The sequence below is a fragment of the Zingiber officinale genome, chromosome 7A, assembly GCF_018446385.1.
Source record: "Zingiber officinale cultivar Zhangliang chromosome 7A, Zo_v1.1, whole genome shotgun sequence".
NCBI lineage: Eukaryota > Viridiplantae > Streptophyta > Magnoliopsida > Zingiberales > Zingiberaceae > Zingiber > Zingiber officinale.
The window spans coordinates 58,636,591-58,656,701 of record NC_055998.1 but is presented as its reverse complement, the minus strand read 5'-3'; the positions used below and the strand labels follow the sequence as shown (position 1 = coordinate 58,656,701).

At 35.2% G+C, this 20,111-nt stretch overlaps 1 protein-coding gene across 4 annotated transcripts in view; it reads right to left on the bottom strand.

Annotated features, from left to right (window-relative positions):
• Positions 1–20,111, bottom strand: part of LOC122001430 (E3 ubiquitin-protein ligase bre-1-like) — a 52,857-nt gene that overhangs the window by 1,123 nt on the left and 31,623 nt on the right. For all 4 annotated transcript variants that reach the window (XM_042556158.1, XM_042556160.1, XM_042556159.1 and 1 more), the window contains one exon: positions 450–529. In XM_042556158.1, the coding sequence (XP_042412092.1) occupies positions 450–529 (80 nt within the window). The remainder of the gene's footprint in view (positions 1–449; positions 530–20,111) is intronic.

The following is a 20,111-nucleotide window of genomic DNA, read 5'->3' as shown; positions in this document are numbered from 1 at the left end:
AGCCAACATTTGCTGAAATCAGTTGAACAAAGAATGACAAATTATAGGCTGATTAGATCTTTGACCTAACTAGGCTAGTTTCATGTCAATACAGTTCTATTTCATCATTTGTCAAAACCCACAAGTCCTTATCTGGTAGATATTGAATATCCAATAAGTCACATAAATTTGGGAGGTCCAACATTATCAATCCAAAGCTCAGGATAGCCTGCTATACTGGGACCTGCCAATATAGAAGATTATGATTCAACATTTTAAAGCACGAGTATTTGCATTTTGAGTAACTCCTTGTACATTTTTATTAGCAAATATCAAAGTGGTTTAGATACATTGTCATGCCGACACTCATCATGTTTGTGTGTTTGTCTCTATATGTGTGTGCAGAAGGTCAAACAATCAACTACATGAGGAACATCTAAAGCATACACATGATACAAGAAGAATATTACCTTCGAATTTTCATCTTGCAAATCTGGATAAAGATCACAGTTGATGACTATTTTGTTTCCTGAACTTCTGGCTGTAGCTACTGCAAAAATCAAAAAACAAAAAGGAGAACAGTTTAACTAGCCATTATACAGAAGCAGCAAATATTCGACATGGGTCACAGATGGAGCACATGGATGGTTTTCTTTTCCCATCCTCGCCTCAAAAGCGTGGAGGGAGTGGAGGGAAAGGATAGAAGAATGAGTAAAAATATACTTAGTAAATTAACTAATATTTTAGATCTACTCCAATATAAGAAAAGCTGGATAGACACGCTGGCAGGCCTGGCTTTTTTTTTAATTTGAGGGGCACCTAACTAATACATGTATTGAATAGAATAGGGAGGTCCGTCTAATAGGAGTAGAGGTAGAGGCAGTTCTATATAATTCTAACACATTTTTTAAAAAAATAAAATTAATTTTAAAGAATTCAAAAAAAAAAAAGACAGTTTTACTGAAAAATGCAGGAAGTTATTGAAACCCATCAACTCAATAGAGATGTGCAGCTAGGAAAAATTAAAACAATTTTATGACTATCTAGAGAACTATTGGGCGATCAATAATAGTCCCTATAAGGATAGAATGTTTTATACAACTTAATGTAAAAATATCCATGGAAATGACCCAAATACTTGGTTCCTTGCAACTTAATATTGTAATGCTAGAAACACACTGCCACTATCTACCAATGTGGGCAACGCGACCATTTTGTTTCTACAATAAATCATGGAGATTTGATCCAGCAGTTTCTTTAATTTATTTATAAAATCTGAAAAATAAAGAAAAAAAAACATGCTTTTTTAATATTATGATTCAATGGACAAGGAATGGATTCATCATGGTTGCTGACAAAGCTTACCAGTTACATGGGTGCAACCATGGCACCTACAAATGAGGGTATGGCTTAAGTCTCCCCCAGATGCAGTCTAGGAAAGTCAGTGTATATAGTTCACTCACTGATAATGCTATCAACACTTTTCATGCATTAGCTATCATCCAATGATCATAGAATAACAAGAAAAAAAATAAAGTATAATTACATGACCTAGATCAAGTTTAACGATATACCTTAGGATTAAGGATAGCAGACTAAAGTAAGACCAAATCTGGCTGGATTTCCATTCTCACCTATCCAAGTAAAACGAAAAACAGGAGAACAAAACAGAGGAACAGAAAAGATAATGGACAATCAGAACCATATCAATATTTGGATCAATGGGGAAGTACGTGATGTTCCAAAAAAGCATTGATGATGGAAAGATAAAAGCAAGATTCAAAATCTCAAATCGCGCCGGAGTTTTGGACTTTGAGTCTATCAATACCATATAGTACCAACCATATCAATGCTTCAACATATGGTACTAGTGGAGAATTGGATGGAGGAATGAGATGAAAAAAGTAAGAAGAAAACACATCTATATTTCTAACTCTCATATGTACAATTTCATTGGATTGTATGAAAAAAAGCTATAAAAATAACATGTATCATTTCAGTTTGTATCATGTTAAAGGGTGTTATCGTACAATAATGATTGACATGATTGACACAACATGGGATATATTTCAATTGTATCCTATGCCAAGTAATTTCGAATAGTTTCAAACTTCGGTAATTTATCGAAATGAAACATTTTGATTGTGCCGCTCGGCATGATATTAGATTTCAAACCATGGAACAAAACAATTATGCTTCAAAATTCAAGCCAAAGAAATGTTGTAAAGACTATTTACAATGGGTCAGACTCAAAGTAACCTAACTAATAAGATAGAACAAATTGAACAGTTGACAGATAGAAGACAGGTCTCAAGGACATATTCTGCTTGTCAAAACCATTGCCCTGCCTCGAACAGAAATTGAGAAGATAAAGATTCTCCAAGACTAGTAGACAACCAGAGCAGGTACTATGCTGAGGGTGAATTTTTAGTCTCAAAGCTGACCTCTGCCCAGGTAGCATTTTATCCATCCTTCAAATTCACATTCTTACCGCTGCCTTCTCTGTGTTTAGTGGATTAAAGATCAACTATAATAAATTATTTGTTTCCTGGATTGGTTGTTGATTCCTCACAAAGGGAGAATATTTTCAATTGCAATTTCCATGTTGCCAGTATATTACTTGGGTTTACAACATGGAATAAAAACCCAAATTTGCATACTGGGGCAAACTCTTTTATAAGGTTTCAAACATATAGAAAAAGGCATCCTCTATCTCTTGAGGTGGCCCAACTCTCATCAATAGTGTGTTTTCCTCACATGTTGCATCCTTTCTTTCACATAGTGACATAGTTAAAAAAATTAATTTAAAATTTTTGTTATTTTTAAATTTAAAAGAGTTGCTTAGGTTTATTTAGAAGTTTGTTAGAATTTTTCTATATGAATAAGCCCAATCATTTTTTTCACAAAGAACTAATCTTATTGTCAGCCTATAAGGGTTAGCATCTCCTGTATTCAATTACATTTCTATTAGTATTATTTTTCCTTTTCGGTGAGTTGAGTTGTTCCCAGTGTTGGATCAATTTGTATGTGAGCCAAATTACTAATTCAGTCCTAGTACAAATTTTTCTTTCACGTCTAAATCTCCTTCTATCAGTGTTGCCTTGATCCTCACTATGAGTAACCCTTTTGGATCCCCCTTTGCTCGAACCTTGCACATATTGGAATATCCTTCCCCTAATGAATGATGCCTAAATTGAGCCAAACCTCCACTTGAACAACCATCCTCTTAATGGTTAACCCCACATCCAACATCTCTCCACCGCCGATACCTCAATGACACTTGCCATCACATGCTACGATCAAAATCCCGCATAAGTTGGAAGTTGTTGGTGCAACAATTCTTCCAAGTGACTGACTTCGACTGACTTATTTTAATGTCTTGGAAAATTAAAGTTAGGTTCATCTTGTATTTATGATATGTGTATCAACTGTGTAGAGACTTGGCAAAGGCTCAATGGATTTAAGTCTATTTGATACGATCATGAGATATAACGAGGCAAACTTCGAGGCAAGGAAAAGGATGCCAAGAAACAAGCTCAAGGAACTTGATGTATGAACTCTAAGACGAGAAGCACAGAGTGGTAGTTAATTGAATGGATTGAAGGCAAGGTGAATTCAGGGATAAGGAACATAGACCAGTTGACAGTTTGATGGATCGAAGATACCGTGAACTTAGAAGCAAGGTGAAGGATGACATGGAGCAAGCTTTGACAATTTGGTGCATTTGAGGGACCGAAGGCATGGCAAGATAAAACTCTAGGGTGGCCCATTGAGAGTTGAACTAGCAAAACAAAGAATGACAGAGCAGTCTCAAGAAGCTTTACGACATCCAGGGATCTAAGGTCTGATAAGGTGAACACTAGGGCGAGGAGCATCAGCAATATTGAAGACTTGAAGATATGAGAGCTTGAGAGATTATGCGAGTAAAATGAAATCTTAGGACTTGGGCAGCAACAACGAACACGATGTATTTAGCTAGGTAGGATTAGACTATCTAGAGGTTTGAGTGGCACAGGGATTGCTTCTTAAGTTATAATTTGTGGCTAAGCTTAATCTTGTAGTTTTGTGTAAGCTTATAAGGGTGTAAGCTGTTCAAGCAGATTTAGTCAACTACAGGTGAGCTTCAATCTTAGAATGTTTAGTTGCCTTGAGATTCAATTGAATACAAGGGTTTAAAGAATAAAAAATGATTCATATAAGCTCAATTGAGTATTACATCCAACTAACGAGATGTTTTCCAATCGACAGCCAAGTTAGTTGTTGGCAGCCTAATGAATACTTTTGCCAACCCATTCGCTGGAGGTTGGTCTAGTCAACTAGAGGCGGGTAAAATAGAGTCCTTGTAGCCTAGCTTATAAAAGCTCCTACAGACTAATCTTGAATCCAAGGGATTACACAAGGTTGAAATGCTTGGACATGGTTGAAAACATCAATTCAAGCTCCTTGGTAATCTCTTGCTTGCTTAGTTTTACAATTATTATATTAAGAGAGTGACTCTTTGTAAACCTCATGAGCAACGATTGTAAAAAGGTTTATCGCATTACCTCTTATGAAGGGATGATATTAGTGGAATGTTTGTGAAGGTGACACACATCATATGCTGTGAATTAGGAATGGGATCTCTAAAACATAAACAATTTTATTAGCATTATTTGATTGTGTTTTTGTATTTTTGCCGCCCACTTTTGGTACAAACAAAACGCATGAGCACATATGCATTTAATCATTTAATTGTTTATATTTGGGTAAGAAAATTAAATTAGCTAAAAAGATTCACCCTCTCTCGCTCTAGATGAGATCAAGCACACCATCAACAATCCTACAGAAGCATCACCAACCACTAACATTGCCTTCATCTGCATCAATCACAACAATCAGTAAAGAACTAGTCTCAAACTTGAAATCAACTTTATCCCCCATGAGAGATGTATAGCTCATGACAAATCCACTTTCCCATTAGCGCACCTTTTCCCGTCACCATGCATGCTTCCGTCACCAACACATGCCTCTCCACCAAGATTGTATTTGAAAAGCCACGACCTCTTCATCATTGTTCCTTGCTAACATTGGAGCAAAAGGTGATATCGCTCACCACAAGCGGCCAAGTATCGCTTGGGCATTTTGTCTTAACGCAATGGCTCTTTGCATGGAGAAAGTCAAACACCCAATGAGGCATTTTGCACCCGCTGGGAATTAACCCCAAGACATATTGGAGCAAACACTTATGCAGGTACCAACTATGCCAACTAGTGGCTAACATGATAGAAAAGAAGTTGGGTCCCAACTAAGGTCCCAATTAGATTAAATTAATCTATTTTTTTGTTATTAGAAAAAAATATCATTGCTATAGTTAGAGAGAGAGAGAGAGAGAGGTTTTTAATGCATTCAAGTAAGACATCATACACATTGTTGAGACACTTGTGTCAACAAACTTCAACAATAGAATGTGCTTGCATTACCTCAGAGATTCCATTACTTATTTGTAAATTACTTGTTTCTCACAAAAATTAAATTGTTTTCCTTTTTCATAAAAAAAAAGAAAAAAAAATTACAAGGGGCATATAATTTGTCATAAAAAAGGGGGGAAAACATATATATCCTTAATTTTCTTATCATCCCTTCGTACTTTAATTTATACTTAAAGAAAATAGTCCTTTATTTATACCCTTAGTTTACCAGTGTTATAAATTTTATAAATTTCATTGGGTGAACTCTTAGAACGACATACCAACCTTCACTATGAGAGATGTGGAAAATAGGAGTGAAATATTAAAACTATATGTAACAATGTTGCAAACAGACTTAAACTTTTAAGTCTTCAAATCTATTTAAGGGAACACCTAAAAAGTTTAAAGGACATACTTTTAGTAGTTTGAAAAGAATGGATAAGAACCATATAACCTCATAAGGTAGATCAAGCATCTAATTTAACTTCACAAGTTTCACCTAGGGAGAGCATGCATAATGATCACTATCCTACACTGATCAATGAAACTCATAATCAATTTAGACCAAATCTGATCGAGCATGATTTGTAAAGCTTAAATTCATAGGTCCTACAAAATAATATTGGTAAAGTGTCCAAAGTCACTATATCATGATAGGAACGAAACCCATAATACATTAAACTGACAAAAAAAAGCCACATGGATAAATTAAAAATAGTGTAATTGAGTATCAAAGTAAATTTGAAAACCCGCACATGCATTGCAATCCAAACTAGACTCTAGAGATATTCTCATTCATTCCATCAACGAACTTAGGCAAAAAAATTCAAAAACAAGTTAGATTGACTTGAAAGAAGAGGCTTGCCATCAAGCCTTAGAAATCCAACAATTTCTAAAGTCTTCCCTGCTCAAACAATCAGGCTCCTCAATCGATGATGCACCACCATATAGAGTATCACCCCCTTAGGGGAAAGTCTAACTCAAACCTAGAGAAAGCTAGAAAAACCTACCTCTAGCTCTAACCCCAACCATAAAGTACAACGTTATAATTGTCATGATAGAGATCACGTGGCATGAAGATGTTGGCAGAGTCTTGTACATAGAACACATTGTGCATAACACCCGAGTACAACTCTAACATTAACATAGTTTCCATCTCCAAGAAGTGATGAAGAGGTTGAACCCAAGCAAGAAATCCCAGAAATTGAAAGGACAAAATGTAGAACTTCACATAGACCTGATCACGGTTCGGAACCAACAGTTTGATCGTTCAGAACCGCTGGTTCGACGATTCTTGACAGGTCGACTCTTAACCTTAACTGCCCAAGACGATTACAATTCACAGTTCAGAACCGCCAATTCACGATTCGGTTCACGGTTCGTTACGATTCGTCACAGTTCAAGATTATTATATTAAAAATTTTAAAATTTAAAATTTATTAAAAAAAACTTAAAGAATCAAAGCTCACATAGTTCTTTTACATTTTTACCCTTTTACATTAGGAAATAACATTATTATTCACTTCAATTTCCCGTTCCTATTGTATTAGTTCCTTCGATATCAAATTCTTCGACTTCATCATCAGAAAGTTGCATTGCTTGTATTCTTTATTTTCTTGTAAGATACGACAATTAAATAATAAGTGTTATTGGAGAAATAACCTTATATAATTTTCTGAAAATTTTTCAGAATTTAAACGGAGTCCATATGGCACATTTTAAGGGAATAAATCTATTAGGCTTAAGAAAAGCCTCTTTAGATTATCACTTAAGTGGAGTTGATTAATTTGATTAACCTAAAGTTAGATATAGTTAATCTAGATATAAAAACCTAAGTCTTGCCGAGCCCTATTCATTTGCCAATTCCTCTTCTCCCCTCCTAATTCGCCATCGATCCTCTCCTCCTCTTCATCACCGATGCAAATCTACGCCATCGCCCGACGCGGTCGCCTCCTTCACATGAGGCCAGATGGCGATGCCACAGCCATAGCCATCACCGTCGCAAGGGTTGAGCGTCGGTCTCCCCTCGATCTTGATGCACCGCCGCCGCCTCTCGTGCCCTAGTTGCGCTGCTCCGATCGCCATCTTCGTCCGGTCATCGGACGCTGTTGATTGTGGTGTGTGTCGACAACCCCGTAGTAGCCCTCTTCCTCCCGATTCCGAGCCATCACTGTCACGTCACCAGCGCCACCTCACTAACACCGTCGCCCCATCGTCGCCGCCTCCCTCCTCACTAGCTAGACGCGACCACCCTACTAGCCCATAGCCGCGGGCAGCTTTACAGACACCGCAGTCACCACTTCCATCTCACTGTCGCCACCACCATTGAGGTCGGCCACTGTCGAGATCGACCACCACTATAGTTGATCTGACAAATCCAGCTTGTCGTCGTCATTCCCTTCGTGTGTGGCCACTATTTTGACGCTAGAGTAGTAAGGTAAAGCTTAAGTGAGTATTAACCTAATTGAATTATGAAATTTCAATTAAGAGATTGGTTAATTAAGTTAATTGTGGATTGGTTTCATTTTGTGATAGATTTAGAAAGGATAAAATTTGGAGGATGTCTTAAAGGGATTAACTATTTCACGGATGAGTTCGATTGAATTAAAAGATTGATTAAATCTTGTTAGTTTCAATTATTAATGTAAATCCATGATTAGCAGTTGATGATGTTAATTGGAATTTGAAGGGTAAATGAAGGTGGATTCATTCATGTATACATAATCTAATTAGGTTATGAAATAGTTATGATTAATTGAGGATTAAACCTAATCTAATGAAGAGGATGAACTAATTAGGATTAAAGTTGGCTAACTCTAATTTAAGCTACGAATTGTATTCGTGAGACCTAAATATTAATTGGGGATTAATTAATGATCATGTTCGATTAGAATTATCCTAATAAATTTTTGGGATTTTATTTAACTATTTAATTCATATAAAATTAACTAAATAAAATATATTGATACAGGACTTTGATTTGAGAGAAGTATCTTGATATGGGAGTTACTTTTGGCACGCATTATATTTGAGGCGGATACTTCTACCTTGACCTCTATAGTTCATTGAACTTATGCATGGTTTTAATTGATGGATTAGGTCATTTTACTTTAAATCTACTCATATTTATCCATGCTTGATAATTACCTGATTGACCTTGGAGTTGATCTAGTTATTGCTTATATAGTCTTAGTTTTAGTTATCTGTAGTTTAGTGTACACACATGTATGATGTGTTTTATAGGAGTTATGTTGATTATGCATATGTTATAGTATGCACACGTGTATAGTGTGTACTATAGGAGTTATCATTTTGACTGCCTATACTCTGTATGGTTCACGTATGTCGTGCAAGGTTTAAAATCTCGACCCGTGTCGAGGTTTCGGTCCAAAACTGGAACAATATGGTTTCAGTATCATATCATGTCGTGCCGATACCGTTTCAGTATTTTTTTATTTATATATAGTAATTATTAGATAAATATATTTATTGTATATAATTTAAAAATAAGTTATATATTGATTTTATATAAGTTCTTTATTATTAAATAACTTAATATTGTTTGAAAAAATAATTAAATAATTTTCTTTAAAGAAAATTGATCTATCAATAACTCGATTTAAAATTGATACATCATAATATGTTGTCTTACTAATACTAAAAGGAGAGGCATGAATCAGATGGAAGCATTAGTTCTTATAATATTTTACTTAGATAACCTTTATAGTTCTCCAATGTCCAAATTAAATAATGATAATTGTAAAAATTAATACAAAATACTATTTTATATATAACAATTATATAAATTAACTATTTATTTATTTAATAATTTAAATAATATATATTAAAAATTTGTAAAAAAATAGAATATCAATTAAACATTAAAATAGTAAAAAAATATAAAATAATTAAAAAATATATCAGAATATAATTTTGATTTATTAGAATTTTTATAAAAAAATTTAAAAAGTTTTTAGAATTTTTAAATAAAATTTAAAATAGTAAAAATAATTTCAGAATATTATTTAATAAAATTTATTATTTTTAAAAAAAATTAAATATATTTTTTATATTTTATTGGGATAATTTAATTAGGATTTATGAAAGTCTCTTTAAAATATCACACTTGGGAATTGTTTGATTTATTTAAATTGAAATATTAATTTTGCATAGTACCCCGACGCCCCCATGATGCACACCCACGACACCTCAGACACCCCGTGGATGCCTCCGACGGCACCAGATGCTTTCGGCTCTACCAGAAGCATCACAACGCCTCCGGGATCTGTGACACTTCAAGCGTCCCATAACGCCTCCGGCGGCACCGAAAGTGTCTGACAACGAATCTCTGCTATTTGAGACACGCACGCGTGACGTGTCAATTTCGCTTCCTTGGCGGAACAGTAAAAGCTATCCGTGCCGTGTGGCACAAAACGACATTTCAATCGCTAGTATGGTGTGTACAATAGGTGTTACTATTTACTATGCATGATGTTTAGTAGACATCTGTTGGATCTTTTCATACATATAGATATATGTGGCTCATAGATCATGTAATGGATGATCCTCTGTATCATGATTATTTGCATCATGTTCATCATTGCACTATATGCATGCTGACAATTAAGTCTCCCTCTATGGTGGAGAGAGTTGTTAGCCATATTCGCTGCCTACTAGGCTACTCAGGGGTAGTAAGGGTTAGGCGCAACTTGTCCTGTAGTGCTCACTCGGTCGCTCAAGGGTAGCAGTGGCAGAGTTGTGTGCATGTAGTGGACCTCTTTTTATATAGCTAGATAGCTACTCAACATCCTGCTTGACCGATGACTCAGGAGTAACCAACCACTAAGTAGTGGTAGTTGAAGTCGTGAGCAATTGTTACAGTTTTACCTATTCGTCCACACAGATGTCATGGTAGCTTGAGTGAAGTGTAAGAGTGGCACATACATGATCATGTGCATATGATGCGTGATGCATACCTTAGAGATATTATCTACATATGCTTGAGATATGTTGTATTTGATTGAGGTATGATTGTTTCATATGCTTGTCATGATTCATACATGTTCATTTATCATACATGTATATGTTATCATGTATCATACATGTATATGTTATCATGTATTGCTCAGGTGTTACGAGCAGATCTGTTGTTGATCCTTAGTGAGTTTCCTAATCACTATACCGTGTGTGTTAGATCCAGATTGGGTATGTGCATTCATAATATCAGTTATAATTATGTGCATTTATTATGTCATATACGATCATGTTCTCATTTATCTACTGAGATTGTATGCTTTGATCTTCATATTCTATGTTGACCATGCATTATTATGTCTATTACCCGTTGAGTCACCCGAACTCACCACCCCTAGGTATGTTTTATGTTTCTCAAGTGACGTATAGATGTTGCAAAGTAACTTGGAATATCCTATCTGTCGATCCCACGTCATATCTGAGGACGGTCTTTGTTTTGCATTTGCTTTACTTGCATTGCTTTAGACTCTATGGATTTGGCATTGTAATAATTTAACTTGGAATTGGTGTTTAGCCTCGGGGCTCCTTTTGTTGTTTTTGGGTGGATGTTGTGTAAGCCGAGTCAACTCGCAGTCGATTGTTTTTGGTTTATGTGACTTATCTTATTTATTTCAGCCGTGCGGGCTTCTTATCATCTTGCATGGTTATGTATGTTTCTAGCCGTATGGGTTGTAATTATTATACTTGTATAGCTGTGTGTATGTATCAAAGTTTCATATGTTGTCATAGGGGAAGAGATGTCCGTTTGTCAGAAAGGGACTCCTTCAGGGCATGCTAATTTATTAGTATCAGAGCCACAAGTTTACGAGATCTATTTTCCGTGTTTTGGATTTCGTGATTTGCTTCCTCGAAATGACTTTTTGAGTTTTAGAACCAGACAACGGTAGAACATCTCCATGCTATAGGAGGTAAAGTTGTATAATTGTTTTTATATATATGTTGTTAGTACTTATCTAGTTGTCACATAGTGGGTCAGTCACTATTCAAAATCGTGGTCTGGGTTGATCATGGAAACAACATGTTGAGTCGATGAAACTTGAACCTATTGCTAGAAAAGTGATTTTTCTAAAGATTCGACTGATGCTGGGTCGGATAGCAGAGGTTAGGTACATCAAACCCCTATTGGAGAATCGGGGATTACAATCTTTGGGAATGCCACCAACCATACCAACCCCGGCTACTACCATATGGGTGAAAGATAGTCATATACCCTTGCTGGCTTGGTCAGTAGAGGACCAATTTACTCTTGTTGACTTACTTGGTCAGTAAAGGCCTAATTTACTCTTGTTGAGTCGGTCAATAGAGGACCGATTTACTCTTGTTGGTTCGATCAGAAGAAGACCGACTTACTTTATTTCATAGAGATTTTGATCCTTGGATTCCTTGTGCCCGGTTAGATAGCCTGGAAGGCACATCTGAGTACCTGACTTGTACAGACATAGAAAGAAATGAATTAGTTGTATACCAATGCTGGCTTAATCAATAGAGGATTGATGTATTCTTTTAATAGGGACTTTGACTATAGACCGATCGTACTAGGTTATATAACCCAAAAGGTACATTCAGATATATAATCCACGGTGAGGTGGAAAAGGGTAGAGCTAGCTGCATAATATTTACGAGATACAACCGTTACTTGGGTGTATAACTTGGAAAGTACATTTAGATATGACTTGTACATATGTGGAAAAGATAAAGTCAGTTGCTTATCCTTACATAACCAATCACCACGTGGAGGAAGATGCAGAAGACAAATTTTTAAAATAAAGTATCATATGGTGATTATTTTGAAGTGTTTAGAGAGATGGTATTTCCTTGACTCTTGTTTTATAGCTCATTGTCAGATGTCCTGAACCTTAGGTAGAGTAACCCGTAGCATAATTGTTTACAAGACAATGGTTAATTAGCTCGCCTAATGCTATTTTATGGGAGATTTTGACTCATAGATCGATTGTATATGGTTAGATAACCTCGATGGTATATTGGGATATATGACCCGCAATTATACAGAGAAGGTGATGTTAGATACTTAACATCTATGAAATTGAACCATCACTAAGTGAAAATTTCATATGATGATCTTCGAGGGGCAGAGAATCGATGGACAATTATTTCGACAAGCAATTTAGTGATAGTGCACCTCTACCATTGTGTCCATAGTTTGTCAATAGAGGTTTCTTAACTATAAGTAGAGTAACTGCAGTGTGAAAGGTTACAAGACAATGGTTAGTTGACTCAGCTGACATTGTCTCCATCAAATAGCTCAAGACCTTGACCATATGATCATTTACTAAAGGTCTTGAGGTCTATATACATATCAGAATGTTTGACCTTTTGTTGACATTTGTCGGTGGATATTTATGGGCACGATTTTGAGAGTTGTGATGATACCCTCTTAATGTGTAGACTCTCGGTCAAGAGTTCAAGTGGCCCTTTGGACTTTAGATTATCATTCCCTTATGGTGGATATTTGAGTACCTGAAAGGATGAGATTTAGCATACTTCTTGACATGTACTGGTTGGTCATTTATTATGCTATACTCAATGGTCGAGTAAGGATAGTAACCATGCAACCCCCGAACCAGCCAACTCAAGTATTCGTCGAGAGTAATAATGAAAGAATATTCTGTTTCAAAAATATAAGTCAAATAGTTACTATCTCATGATGTCGAAGATATTTACTATTCTTAAAGAGATTTAACAAGGATAATACATAACTTCACTGGGATATCTGTATAGTTCGAGAATATCTAGATATGTTTCTAGATGAACTCCTTAACTTTCCACCTGAAAGTCAAGTGGACTTCGTGATTGAGTTATTTTCAAGTCTAGCTCTGATACTCTTTGTCAAAAAGAAGGATGGATGATTTCCTTTAATTATATTATTACTCATGAAGCTATTAAGGTTGTTTGATGTTAAGGATGATTTGGGATTGGTACATATGATGAAATAAAATTTTATAATATGTACGATCTGATGACCTAGTAGTGGATATCTAATTTGATGATCTATTGTTAAGTAATTGTCATTGATAGCGACATGAGTAGCACGTGTGTGATATTTATAGATGATTTACAGTTGATGATCAGATATAAACCCGTTATTAATAATCTTACGGGTGAGTGTGTCTATTGTATGGATATTATGAGTCCTTGATAATGCTATTTGGGTTTACCAATGCTCCAAATGTTTTCATGAACTTGATGAACCGGGTATTCCTAGAGTATTTGGATCAGTTGTCAATGTCTTCATTGACGATATTGTGTATTCCCGATCCGAGGTGGATCACGAACAACTTAGTATAGTTCTGGAGATGCTTCGACGAGAACATCTCAATATGAAGTTCAGTGCATGCATATTTTGACTATCTTCTATAGGATTTTGACTATCTTTTAGAAATATTTCAGTGGGCCCACACAAAATACAAGTTGTTACAAGCCAAGAGCAGTCGAAGACAGTATAGAAAGTTCATAGTTTTCTATATTAGCTAGATATTACCGGGGACTTGTTGAGGGTTTTTCCATCATCGCTTGTGAGGCCAGTTTTCAGGAGCTTAAGCAAAAGCTGATAACTATACCCGTTTTGAGATCATTAGAATTATCCGGTTCATGATTTGGAATTAGCAGCTATCCATTTCACACTAAAAATTTGGAGATATTATTTGTATGAGATTACTTTTGAGATTTTCACAGATCATAAGAGTCTTAAGTACTTGTTTACTCAAAAGGAGTTGAACCTTAAATAGAGAAGACAATGAAATTCTTGAATCATTATAACTGCACTATTAGCTATCATCTAGAGAAAGTTAATATAGTAGCAGATGCTTTAAGTAGAAAATTTCGAGGAGTTTTGGATTATCACCAAGTTATAGTTATAGAATTGGTACAGAGTTTTTCCAAGCTAGGAATAGTAGAGCAGGGACTGATAGAGTGAGGGATATTGGTATACATAATTACTCAGCCGCTTAGAGTCGATGTTCTAAATGGCGTTGTAGGTGGCCCGCCTAAGCAGTGCCTAGGCGAGAGGCGTTGGTCATCCACCCGCTTTTGTCAGAGGCAGCATTAAAAGGCGGGTAAAATAAGTAGGTTAAAAAAAACCTTAATTGCCTTCCGCCTTCGCCTCCTTCCACCTGCAGCTGCTTCGCAGCTACTGTCGCTAGCCGCCCGCAGCTACTGTCGCTAGCCGCCCGCAGCTATTGCCAACAACCGCCCGCGCTGTTGCCCGCCACTATGGCCTGCCACCGTTGCTGCTGTCATCAGGTAAAGTTTTCAAAAACCTAGATTTCAAAATTTCCTTCGAAGGCTCGCGTAAGAACGCCAAAACACCTCGTCAGACCTGTCACTAGGGCACAGACGCCTCGTCGGACCCGTCGCGAGGGCACAGACGCATCGCCCGGACCCGATAATAGGCCCGGACTTGTCGCCCAAGCCCGACGAGGCTTCTGTGCATGCGCGACCACCCTACTAGCTTGTAGCCGCGGCCAGCTTCACAACCACCACAGTCACCCCTTCCATCTCACTATCGCCACCACCGTTGAAGTCGGCCACTGATGTAGCTGATCTGACCAATCCAGTCTGCCGTCGCCATTCCCTTCGTGTGTGGCCACTGTTTTGACACCAGAGTATTAAGGTAAAGCTTAAGTGAGTATTAGCCTAATTGAATTATGAATTTTCAGTTAAGAGATTGGTTGATTAAGTTAATTGTGGATTGGTTTCATTTTGTGATGGATTTAGGAAGGATAAAATTTGGAGGTGTCTTAAAGGCGAATACGCTCGCCCCTAGCACCCTCGCCAACCCGTTTCAGGACCAACACGGAGGAGGTAAATCACGGGCGGCTACTAGACTTTAGAATTAACTATTTCGTGGATGAGTTCCATTGAATTAAAAGATTGATTAAATCTTATTAGTTTCAATTAACAGTATGAATCCATGACTAGCAGTTGATGATGTTAATTGGAATTTAAAGGGTCAATGAAGGTGAATTAATTCATGTATAAACCTAATATAATTAGGTTGTGGAATGGTTAGGGTTAATTAACAGTTAAACCTAATCTAATGAAGAGGATGAATTAATTAGGATTAAAGTTGGCTAACTTTAATTTAAGCAACGAATTGTATTAGTGAGACCTAAATATTAATTGGGGATTAATTAATGAACGTGTTCGGTTAGAGTTACCCTAATTAGTTTTGGGGATTTTATTTAGATATTTAATTCATATGATATTAGCTAAATAAAATATATCAGGACTCTAATTTGAGACGAGCATCTTGACGTGGGAGTTATTTTTGGCACGCACTATATTTGAGGTGTGTACTTCTATCTTGGCCTCTATAGTTCATTGAACTTGGTGCATAATTTTTAATTGATGAATTAGGTCGGTTTACCTTAAATCTATTCGTATTTATCCATGCTTGATAATTACCTAATTGACCTTGGAGATGATCTAGTTATTGATTATACAATCTTATTTTTGGTTATCTAAACTCTCTATAGTATATACACGTGTATGGTGTGTACTATAGGAGTTAACATGTTGATTATGCATATGTTGTAGTGTGCACACATGTATGATGTGTACTATAGGAGTTATCATTTTGACTGCCTATATTATGTAGGGTACACATGTGTGGTATGTACTATAAGTGTTATTATCTACTATGCATGATGTTTAGTAGACACCTATTGGATCTTTTCATATATATATAGATATATATAATTGATAGATCATGTACTGGATGATCATTGTATCCGTATCTATATCATGATTATTTGCATTATATTCACCATTGCATTATATACATACTGACAATTAAGTCTCTCTTTGTAGTTGAGAGAGTTGTCAGTCACATTCGCTGCCCACTAAGCCACTTAGGGGTAGTTGTAGCTAGGGTTATGCGCAACTTGTAGTAGCTCAAGGGTAGCGGTAGCAGAGTTATGTGTATGTAGTGGACCTCTTATCATATAGCTAGATAGTTACTCAACATCCTACTAGACTGGCCATTTAGGAGTAATGGTAGCTGGAGACGTGAGCAGTTGTCACAGTCTACCCATTCGGTCACACAGATGTCGTGGTAGCTTGAGTGAAGTGTAGGAGTGACACATACATGATCATGTGCATATGATGTGTGATGCATACTTGGAGATACTATCTACATATGCTTGTGATATGTTGCATTTGATTGAGCTATAATTGTTGCATATGGTTGTCATGATTCATATATGTTCATTTATCATACATGTATATGTTATCATGTATTGCTCAGGTATTACAAGTAGATATGTTATTGATCCCTAGTGAATTTACTAATCACTATATCGTGTGTTAAATCCAGATTGGGTATATGCATTTATTATATCAGTTATAATTATATGCACTTATTATGTCATATATGACCATATTCTTATTTCCCTACTGAGTAATCATGTCCTATCATGTCTATTACCCGCTGAGTCACCTGAACTCACCACCCCTACGTATGTTTTATGTTTCTCAGGTGACGTGTAAATGTTGCAAAGTCGCTTGGAGTATTCTGTCTATCGGTCCCACGTCACATCTGAAGACGATATTTGTTTTACCTTTGATTTACTTGCATTTCTCTAGACTTTAAGGATTTGGCATTGTGATAATTTGATTTGGACTTGGTATTTAGCCTCGAGGCACCTTTTGTTGGTTTTTGGGTGGATGTTGAGTAAATCGAGCCAGCTCGTAATCAGTTGTTTTTGGTTTATGTGGCTTATCTTATGTCTTCCGCTGTGTTTTTGTTTCAGTCGTGTGGATTGTTTATTATTCTACGTGATTATGTATGTTTCTAGTCGTGTGATCTCTAGTTATTATACTTGTATAGCTGTGTGGCGTATCCAAGTTTCATATGTTGTCATAAGTGGAGAGATATTGTCCGTTTATCGGGCAGGGACTCCTTTAGGGCATGGTATTTTGCTAGGCTCTGGTCCAATCGTCGAGTAATGCTTGAGCTTCCAATAAGTCGTGAGACAAAATCGATCGTCGTTCATCTAATATGTTACCGTCGGCACTAAACATCTGCTCCACAGCAATAGTTGATACTGGACAAGCTAAAATTTCTTTGTCGATTACGAAGATGACGAGAAAGCTTTGAATTTTCTATTACCGTCACTTTAAGATATCAAAATTTTTACTATTTACTTTACTAAAATCAAAAGAAATCATAAATAATTCTCAAGTTCCTGTGTAGAACTTAAGAATCCTCGTGAACGTTTTGTTCGTTCTTTTAATAATAGTTGAACTTTTGTATGTTTTAAATTACTACTACAATTTGTTATGTTTCAAAAATTTTAGATTGTACTCCATATTTTACATAATATTGATTATAAATATCATATAACTAAAATCTAATATTATATATAATATTAACTGAATCGGGTGAAGAATCTTTAATTAGAATTAAAACGTCATAATACAAAGTTAACATTTCTTATAAACTTCTAATTTAAACTTAGCAATAGGATCTAAAACAAATACAAATAAATAAATATCAAGAATAGTATAAAAATATTTTTCTCATTTAATTTTCATTGCTAATATACAATAAGATTCATTATTAATATGCTCATTTACAATTAATACTATACTAGAAAATTTTTTAAAAATTAAATGAGGAATGGGAAATAAACACCGAAAAATTGTTCGATTGTATCGCTAAGTACTTTTAAATTTTCACAAATATTACTACAAATATTCCATTGTTGTAAAAATAAATATATATTAATATTAGCATTTTGTGCAAAAAAATAAACATAATAATTTTTTATATTGAAATGAATCTTGTAATAATTGATATGTTGAATTCCAACGCGTTGATACATTACGTGAAAATTTTTAAGTTTCATTTTATTAGTTATACAAAACTTACCAAATTGTTCCATTATAGATGGATGTGACCATAAATAAAAATTACAATACTAATTGGTTTAATATGATTTTATAAAATTTTTAATCCATCTTTGAATAGATAAATTTAAAATATGACATTAGTTCTTCTATACAAACGGTATTGGATTTAGCATTATCTAATGATATTGAAAAAATTTTATGAGTTAATCCATATTCTTATAAAATTAAACATAATAATTATGCAATGTTATGAGCAGTATGTGATTTATTAAAAACTCTATAAGCTAACAATCCTTTTGGAGATTCCAAGAATTATCAATCCAATGACAAGTTATATCCATATACGAATGTATTTGCCAATGATCACTACAAATATCATAACATAAAGAAACTTTATTATTTAATTTATTAAATTTATCAATTAAATTCTTTTTTCTTTATTTTACTAATTTTTTAATTGTACGAGTAAATGAAATCTTAGAAACACATTTAGCACATGGAATAAGAGATTCTTTATAAAAAATCTTCAAATGTACATTTAGATCCAAAACTAAAATGTATATTAGGTGGGGTCGGCTGTATGAATCCTTTATACCATTGAGCTCTATCTCCTATTATATCATCATTTATATTTAAATAAATTTTATCTTGTTTTATTGTTTCTAACCAAGTCTTTTTCGGTCTTACTCTTCCTCATTTGATATGCATATTTATCATAGTTTCACATCGTCTAACTGGAGCATTTATTAGTCGTCTAAGTACATGTTCATACCATCTTAAACGTCTCTCGGAGTTTTTTCTCAATAGATGCAACTCCGACTTTCTCTCTAATGCGCTCATTTCTTATTTTGTCCATCATCGTATGTCCACACATCCACCTTAACATCCTCATCTCTGCAACTCTCATCTTCTGATCATGTGCTCGAGTCAGAGCCCAACATTCAGCTCCATATAACATAGCAGGTCTAACTGCGATTTTATAGAACTTACCTTTAAGTTTAAGAGGTACTTTACGGTCACATAAAACACTCGACGCTCCCCTCCATTTCACGCATCCTGCTTGTATTCTATATAAGACATCTCTCTCAATCCCTCCATCGTTTTGTAAAAATGATCCTAAATATTTAAATTTCTCGATATTGGGCAACTCGTCCTCTCCTATCTTAACAATTGTTTCATTATTTATAATATTGCTAAACTTAAATTCTATATATTCCGTCTTTAATCTACTAAGCTTAAAACATTTCCCTTATAGTGTTTCCCTCCAAGATTCTAGTTTAGCATTTACTCTTTCGCGTGTTTCATCTACCAAAATAAATCATCTGCAAACAACATGCACCACGGTACTATGTCTTGAATGTGCGAGTTCGTCCATAATTAGTGTAAAAAGATAAGGACTTAGAGCTAATCATTGATGTAACCCTATATTTATTGGAAATGCTTCAGTTATTTCGCCTGAAGTCTTTACTCTGGTCGTTACATCCTCATACATATCCTTAATTAGTTCAATATATGTTAGGCTAACACCTCTCTTTTCTAAAATTCTACGTATAATTTCTCTTGGGACTCTATCATAAACTTTTTCTAAGTCAATGAATGTCATGTGTTGATCTTGTTTTTGCTCCCGATATTTTTCAATTAATTGTCTAAGAAGATATATAGTTTCTATTGTCGATCTTTCAGGCATGAACGCAAATTGATTTGTTGTCATTATGATCTCCTTCCTTAATCTTTTTTCTATTACTTTTTCCCAAAGTTTCATAGTATGACTCATTAATT